This window comes from Bombus vosnesenskii, unplaced genomic scaffold (genome assembly GCF_011952255.1).
Source record: "Bombus vosnesenskii isolate JDL3184/JDL3185 unplaced genomic scaffold, Bvos_JDL3184-5_v1.1 scf7180000014816, whole genome shotgun sequence".
Classification (NCBI taxonomy): Eukaryota; Metazoa; Arthropoda; class Insecta; order Hymenoptera; family Apidae; genus Bombus; species Bombus vosnesenskii.
In genome coordinates, this window is record NW_022883662.1 from 6,211 (window position 1) to 14,441 (window position 8,231).

Consider the following 8,231-nt stretch of genomic DNA (forward strand, 5'->3'; position numbering starts at 1 on the left):
AAAGCGAGAAAAAGGAAGAAGCACGCTTATGATTGGATACAATCCTAAACGACGAGGAATAAAAGAAGCAAAAGAGAAGAACCGTGTGGTTGTTCATAGCGCGGCGAAGTAGAAGCGCTCGGAGTATAGAACCGCGATCGCAATGTAGCGCGATGCGAGAGCGAGAGCAGCCGCGCGCGGTGGCTGCACCGACCGGTGCACGCGAATGCATATACATATATCTCTGCCTCGTCGTTGCACTCGGGAATGCGGTCTATAGCGCGTAGGATCGAGAGCGGACGAGCGAGCAGAGCGCGGCCAGAGAAACAAGAAGAAAGACGACGACGTCGGACAGAGAGACGAGGAAAGAGCGAGAAGAGCCGGCGGACGAGGACGATGGAGTGCGCGGGCGCGGACGCAAACGCGAAACATTCTGAGGCGAAGAAAAGAGAAGAGAAGAGAAGTGAAAAGAAGACAGAGGAGAGCGTGCACGGCAGTCGTAAACGGCAACAATTGCTGCGGGCGTTGCCACTCGAAAGCTCGAGTGCCTAATGCCAGATGTCAGACGGTGGTTAGAGTCATTACGGTCATCACTTTGTACCGCGATACACGATGTATACCGGCTGACCGATGCACCGTCGTCGTGCGCGCATCTTTTACCTCTAGAAACGCGATCCATCCGCCGATGCAACTTGGCCATCTTCCCGATCGTCCTATCCTAACTTCCCCTTTACAGACCAGTCGTGCCGTTTCCGTTCACCCATCGATCCTCCAAGTCGCGTGGCTCTCTCTCGCCCACGAAAAATATCGAAACGCGGTACAACGGTATAATCCTGCTGACCAGTATTTCCCTTCTCGTCCGTCCTTGAAAAAAAAGGCTGGACGCAAAGTCGAACAAAAGAATCCGCGGTTTAATGATCCTCGGTTGCCAGTTAGGACGGATAATGGAAGGCTTGCAGGAAGATGAATCGGACCCGTGACCTGCCACGTAGTATAGAAAGACGGATACTCGACCGATGGATGCGAATAGTTTCGCGCACGAACGCGCACGGTCTCTCATACGAGCGTAGCGCCTATTTACGCGCGTGCAAACGCAAGCGGAGAAAGGGCCAAGCTCGCCGAACCGATACGGTGGAATCCAACAGTTCAGAATCTTAGCGGGGCGCTAATAGTATCGAGACAATTTAAACGGAGAGAGGAGAATCGTTCCTCTCTCCGTTGGGGAAGACGAACGGAAAGGGGTGAATTGCGTGTGGGAAACGCGAATGGATTCGATTCGCGGCATCGGTGGGGTTCTTTCGAAACCCGTTTTCGAGTTACATAGGGAGAACGTACATACGCATATACATATGTATGTATGTATGTATGTATGTATGTCTGGTCTCTCCTCGCTGTTCGAACCGAGTAGAGAAACAAGACAAACATCGGATAGAGAGGAAAGGTGAAACATGCGAGGTTACGAGAAGGAACAAACGAGAGAAAAGAAGGCGAAGAACCAAAGGGGTGGAGCTGGTACGAAAGGGGATGGAGCGAAAAGAAGCGGCCGGTTCGGGTTCGAAAGACGGGTGGGAGAGGCCGACGAAAAATCTATAATTATAATAATTACAGTTGAGCGGGCAACAATTATAAATCATCATTGAACTAGGCAACGAAACACCGATAAAATATATATCGTACGAAAGTTTGGAGCAGACGTTAAGATTGGGTCGCGGTGCGTGCACGTGTATCCGGCCGCCTACCGAATACGTCCGTGTACACTGTACAGTAGTGTACACGCGGTCTACCACCCAATTGAAAAACGTAGTAGTTTATTCCTCTCAATTTCCATCGGCATTCGGCATTTGGTGCACACCGGCATGAGCATTCACCGCTTCCCCCTCGAATGCGGATGACAATCCAATTGAAGAAAAAAGAAGACACTAGTTTCGCTCAGTCAGATGGACAGTCGCTTGTGAGAGGGAGGAGATCGAGGGAAGGATTTTTCTCCTCTTTTTATTCCCTTTCTCTTCCCTTGTCGCCGCAATGCCGTAGCTTCCTGCCCTTCTTTATCGCTTCCATTCCTCCGTTTCTCTGTCGTTCGTGTTTCTCGTATCCACACGACCAACACGGATCATGAACGTTTTGAATGACAGACGCTTCGTCGCAGCACCAACAGCGGCACCGGTAACGATTATCTCGCCGCGGTCTTGCGAATCTCGAAGCGTTGCAAATGCGATCGCCCGCGTTTATCGCGTAAAGAGTCGTCACGTTCGGTGTTTGACGCGTAAAATTTGCAGTAGAACGTAGGAGATTTCGATCGAGCGGAAAGAATGGCTCGGTTATCTGCAGCGATCCTTGGTTAGACAAACCGCAGAAGCGCGTAACAATTTCGTTATCTTAAGCGAACGAAAATATAGATATAGTATTACTGTCAACGATTACGCCAAATGTAAGACGATCGTCCTTAAAAAGGGTCAACAGATAAGGCGTGCGCTCGCGTCCGTGCCCGCCCTCGACCTCTCGTGAGCGACCAAGCGCGTAATCCGTTTCGTGGCCACGGCACGTCGTCGATTCGTCTTAAATTTCAGAAATGTACGACGAGCTCGCACCTCGCGAATGCCCGATAGCCCGAGCTAGTTTGCCTGCATCGAGGGTCTAGAACGGGATCGTTTCTCGGTTGTTTGGAGCGCGCACGCGTGTTACGCCAGCTTCGAAGATCGGTAATTGCACACCGTGCAGGTATACCGATCGCGAAGACGCTCTGCTCGTAAAGCAACCTCGGTGTCGAGAGCAACTTGTTCTTGGCCTAACACCGCTTCGGGGAAGAGCATCTCGCCGCTGCCACAAAGAAAACTCTCGCAACAGGTTTCCCTGCGCAAGTGGAACGCGTCCCTGGCACGTGTGTTCTTCGAGCGTTCGCCATTGCCAGCAGCCACTACTAGCTGCTACTAGCCGCTACTAGGATCGTCGAGCAACGCGTACTTTTCGAGCTCCCTCTCGATATTCGTACAATACGCTAGCCTTTTCTCATTCATCTTCTCACGTTTCCTCGTCGTGCTGGTACGCATATTCTTTGTGTGGCTCACAGTGGCAAACGCACAATAGAACGCGCGTCGCATGTCAATAAACGTGCACGCGGGTTTATTTCGGTTCCGTGCCATCGTCCGACAGTTTGGAACCGCGAACCGTCGATCACGATAGCGCCCACGCAAGCGTCCAGCGTCGAACGAAGAACATCGATCGATCGCGTGTCGTCGAGAATATTTTCTATCCGATATACACGGTTCCCTGCTAATTGCTAGAGGGCGACGGAGAAAACCTTTCATGCGCGACGCGATTCCAATTACGAGTTTCCCAGTGTAAAGCGAATACGTGGCTCGCGGCGCGACCAGTGCCGCGCGTTGCCCTTTCGGCCGATTCGCACATTTACCAGAAACCTTTTGCAACATAGTGGCAGCTTCGCGCCGAGAAGCAACTTTACGCAAAGTCGATTTGTGCAACGATTAAACAACACACGAACCTATTGGGAATCGTGTGGCTTTCACCGATCAGAGACACGCTGTGCCATTCGACGCTATCGATTCGCGCGGTATGTTTCGCGCAGGAATTCGTCGTCGATCGGTGTCGACGCGATGACAGATCAATTATCCTGCCGAACGATCAACGGTGCATACTACGTAAGTAAATATACGGCGGTACTTACGATATCGCCGAAGGTTACGTAACGCGATGCGATTCGTGCAAACGAACGAACAAAGAGGATTGTCTTACCTTGAGAAAGCAGGAGCCAACGGGCATATCCTCCGATACGGTCGCGTTATACAGCGGCTTCTCGAAGATGGGCTCGTTGTCGTTGAGGTCATGGACGGTAACGCGCACTGTCGCGCTGCTACTTAACGGCGGACGACCCGAGTCGGTGGCGATCACTACTAAAATCGGCGCAGGGTCGGCTTCGCAGTCAACGTGAGTCCGCGTTGATATCAAACCGGACGTTTCGTCGATAACGAACCACGTGGAATTGAGAAGAGAATACTTGATGGCGGAGTTGGCACCTTCGTCGAGATCCGTGGCCGTTACCTTCAAAACCGGAGTACCCGGTTCCGAGGCCTCCAACAGATGGGCTTCGTACCTTTCCCGGCCGAATTTCGGAGCGTTGTCGTTCACGTCCGTGACGACAAGACGAAAAGTTCGAACGGCTCGCAACGGAGGTGTTCCCGCGTCGGTCGCTTCCACAGAGAGATCGTAAACGGGCTTTTCCTCACGGTCGAGCGGCCTCTCGACCACCACCAGGTATATAATGTTGTCTCTGGTAGCCAGGCCAAAGTGTCCCTCGCCGCCGGTCAACGTGACGGTAGCGTTCGAATATTCGGTCCTCGAATCCGGATCGCTGACCGATATCCTAGCGACGAATTCACCCGGCTGGGCGCTCTCGCTGATTTTCGGTGTCGCATCATCCGACAGGAAGATAACAGTAATAGCGGGTTGATTGTCGTTCACGTCGGTCACGCGAACCGAGAGAAACGCGCTCGCCTCGAGAGGCTGAGCGCCGCGATCACGAGCAACGATCACTAGCTCGTGTCGCTCCTTCGATTCGAAATCTAACGCCTTGTTCACGTAAACCATGCCAGTCTCTGGGTCGATACGAAACATCTCCTCGCGATCCGATTGTCGCCGATTAATCGAATACTCTATGCGGCCGTTGTCACCAGCGTCGCTGTCTGTCGCGTTCACCGCGAGCACCGGCGTCCCGACGGTCGCATTCTCCGCAATGCTGGCGACGTACCTCGTCTGATTGAAAATCGGCGGATTGTCATTTACGTCCTGTACCGTCACGTTCACGTGTAGCCTCGAGCGAAGCGGCGGAGCGCCACCATCCAACGCCTCTATCACCAGATGATACCGAGAGCGAGCCTCGCGATCCAACAACCCGGAGTTTTGCAGATCCAAGTAGAGAACGCCATCGCGACCTCGATGTTGGGACAGCCTGAACGCATCTGCGTAATTTCCGGAGACGATCTCGTAGCGTTGCGTCGAGTATTGGCCGAGATCGGGGTCCTTGGCAGGCGGCAGGGCGCGTTTCGCGTCGCGAGGCGAATTCTCCGGAAACTCGACGTCCACGTGATCGACGGGAAAGGTCGGCGCATTGTCGTTCTCGTCGAGGACCTTCACCACCACTTGAATATTTTGCGGCAGAGCGACCAAGCTGTAGGACGGTCTGGTTTCGCGATCCAACGGCACTTTTGTCCTTATCTCGCCCGTCGCGTGATCCACTATCAAGTCCGAATCGACCGCGGACCCGGAAACCGACACGATCAAGTACGGTGGACTGTCGGCATCGATGAAACCCACCCTGGTACCTGGTCGAGCGTTCTCCGAAACCTCCAAGTATCTTACGAGTTCGGACCGTGTGCCCGGGGCGAGAACAGTCGCTCCCAGGACGAGGAACAGTAGTAGCAGGTGCCGCATCCTGGGGCCTCCACAACCGCCACCGCCGCCGCCTCCACCTTCGCCTCCGCCGTCCTTGGCTATTATCTCGATCTTTTCATTCCTAAATAATGGATCGTGAGAGGACGCGGCACCGATCGATACCTCCAAATGTTCTTCATACGGCCAGGAAATCTCTCTCTTCCTCTGTTTCTTGTCGACAGTCCGCACGCGTCTCGTACGGTCGGATGTTAAAAAACCGGCGGAAGAAAGCACGAGTACGCGATCAACCGACACATTAATCACCCACTAGCAGCACCACCACCAACCACAATCACGTTTACCCTGGTCGTTTCTCTCGTAAACACTTGCACTCCTAGGAATTACGTTCGACTGTGCGTTCGCGCCTATATCCCACAGAACCGATACAACCTGCCCGATCGTTGCCAACGAAGCCAAACGTTTCGAAGGTGATTGCGCTAGATTATAAACATGCCGTTTGTAACGACTCGCGCGATATCTCCTTGTGGAAATTCCTTCGGTAGATACGAGTTTATCCGACCCCGTTCCACCTTTATTCTTCGTCCTCTTTCCTCCTTCCTATCGCTTCCCTTCCTTTCTCTACCTCTCTCTGTAGCAGGCTGTGGTATCCACGCTGTCCTCACCTTTGCTGGAATATCTTCGCCTCGAGATATCGTACATTCCTCGCGTTAGATCCACGTCCGATAACTCGACGATCAACACGACCGGTCGCGAACCCGGTGCGATCGTTTCGCGTCTGGAACGCCCTTCATGTCTCTCTCACTCCCTCTCTCTTTCTCTCTCTCTCTCTCTCTCTCTTTCTTTCTACGTTGAGCTTCTGTCGAATTTCCACCAAAAATTGACCCTTCTCGATCACGATTTGCTACGTGGATTGATTTTTATGCCAGCAGCAATCTCGTTGTTCCTCCTTGTTGTCTCATCTTCCTCGACGCGTATTCCATACGCCGATTTCCTCGTCGTCGTCTTCCTCCACTTCTGTCTTTCGGATTTGAGAAATCGTCGAACGTCGTTGCGCACGCACGTTAACGACCATGTAGAACGAGTCGGTCCAACGAACGAGCCGAGTCTCTTCCTTCTTCGTCGCCAACTTGTTACTTCTTACTTCCACCACTGCTGTGTATTCGTGGCAAAACAGCACCAGTCACGGTCCTTCCGCAAAAACTGTCACACGCTCGACACACTATAACCTATACGAGGACGACGAATCACGAATCACGAATCGCGAACCATAATCGACGTCACGCGCGACGAGAAAAAAAGATTATAAGATGCGCTAAAACGACGAGCTTGCGAATACACACGCTGGATACGATCTTCCCGTCGCGTATCGTAGGACGTTTACTCCGAACCACTCTCGTGATAGTCTCCTTTCGCTTCGATACACCCCTCTCTCGGTTCCCTGTTTATATGTTCGCGATCCGAATCAATTCGAATCGCTCCGAAATCACACGTACACGCGATCGATATAACGCGATGCACTGGACTCGCGACGAATTTAGGTGGTCTCGAGTGTGGTTTACATTCAAACGGAAAGAGCAGCGGCAAGAAGCAAACGGAGCACGAGGTGTTGCGTTCTTGGGCCCAGCGTCCGTTCCGCGCGGCTTCGAGGTTAGGCATGCACTGACATGGCGGCACCTGCAAGGCCTACCCTTCCCCTGACTTGCTGGACTCGGCTGGCTCGGTCAGGGGGACTCGACTGGACCCAAACGGCGGCCATCTTGGAGAGGGGAGCAGTAGTACGGCGGGCTCCGATATGCCGGGGCCTCGGCATTCAGCTCGCTTCGCGGCACCGAGCAGCTAGACTATACCAAACTCTGCTCGCTCGCTTACTTTCTTGCTTTCTTAGCCTTGCTTGCTTATACACTCCTTGCCTTGCTCTTCCATTCCTTCCTTTCCTGCCTTCCTCCATTTCCTTCCTGCCTTCCTGTCTTCCTGCCTTCCACCTGTCTTTCCTTCCACCTGTCCTTCCATTCCACTCTTCCATTCCCCTCTTTGATCATTTCCCTGCCCTTCACCTTTCATTTTCCTCTTTATTCCTTTCGTCATTTCCATAACATTCCTTACTCAATCATTCCTGTGATACCTGCAAATCATTCCTTAACATTTTCCTCATATGCTTGTCTCACTATATGTATATGACCTATGCTTATGTATATACCCTGTGACCTATAACCCTGTATATTTATTTTCCATGTCCCAGCACATAGTTTGTATGGCCTGTTAGCTCGCATGCCCGCTTGCTCGGGCCTTTCTCTCTTTCTCTCTCTTCCCCCCGTTTCTCCTTTCTTACTCTTTCTACATCTCGGGCCTGTTCTCCTCCGCCGGTACTGCCTCCTCTTTCTCTCGCCTCACAGATTTCTTGCTTCCCTCTTCGTTTAGCTCGCATACCACCTTCCAACCTATACCTGAACGCCCGGTATGCGAAGAACCGACTTACCATTCGCGCTCATTCCGCGCTCAGCCCTACGAGCCTCTTCTACGTCTGTGCCGAAGGTCCTGGAATTTCGTGCCGTGACGCGAGAGATTCTGGATAGTTTGCATGCTGAGTACAAACTGTCGTTTTTTCTACTGGAATCATTGAAATTCGACAAACTAACGCTTTCTTCGATCGAAGAACGTACGTACTTGCTATCTATGCGACGCTCTCTAGCGAGCAAAGCGTGCATACTTTCGTTCCTCGAATCCCGAATTCGTATGCTCGTTGCAAAAATCATCGTGTCTGATAAACACGATTACGTCGCACCGATTGCACGGTATAGCCCGCGTTAAGAACATTTGCATTTTAACGGGAAGCATTAATTTTGACG

The 8,231-nt window shown here is 52.3% G+C and overlaps 1 protein-coding gene across 1 annotated transcript; it reads right to left on the bottom strand.

Moving 5' to 3' along the window:
* Positions 1–3,639: 3,639 nt before the first annotated feature.
* On the bottom strand, positions 3,640–7,262 carry LOC117240606 (protein dachsous-like). Its single transcript, XM_033506618.1, has one exon. The coding sequence runs from the start codon at positions 5,422–5,424 to the stop codon at positions 3,676–3,678; it is 1,749 nt and encodes a 582-aa protein (XP_033362509.1). The 5' UTR covers positions 5,425–7,262; the 3' UTR covers positions 3,640–3,675.
* Positions 7,263–8,231: the final 969 nt, after the last annotated feature.

Excerpts from the sequence above, each read along its gene's own strand:
- LOC117240606 (XM_033506618.1), bottom strand. The coding sequence starts at position 5,424 with ATGCGGCACCTGCTACTACTGTTCCTCGTCCTGGGAGCGACTGTTCTC.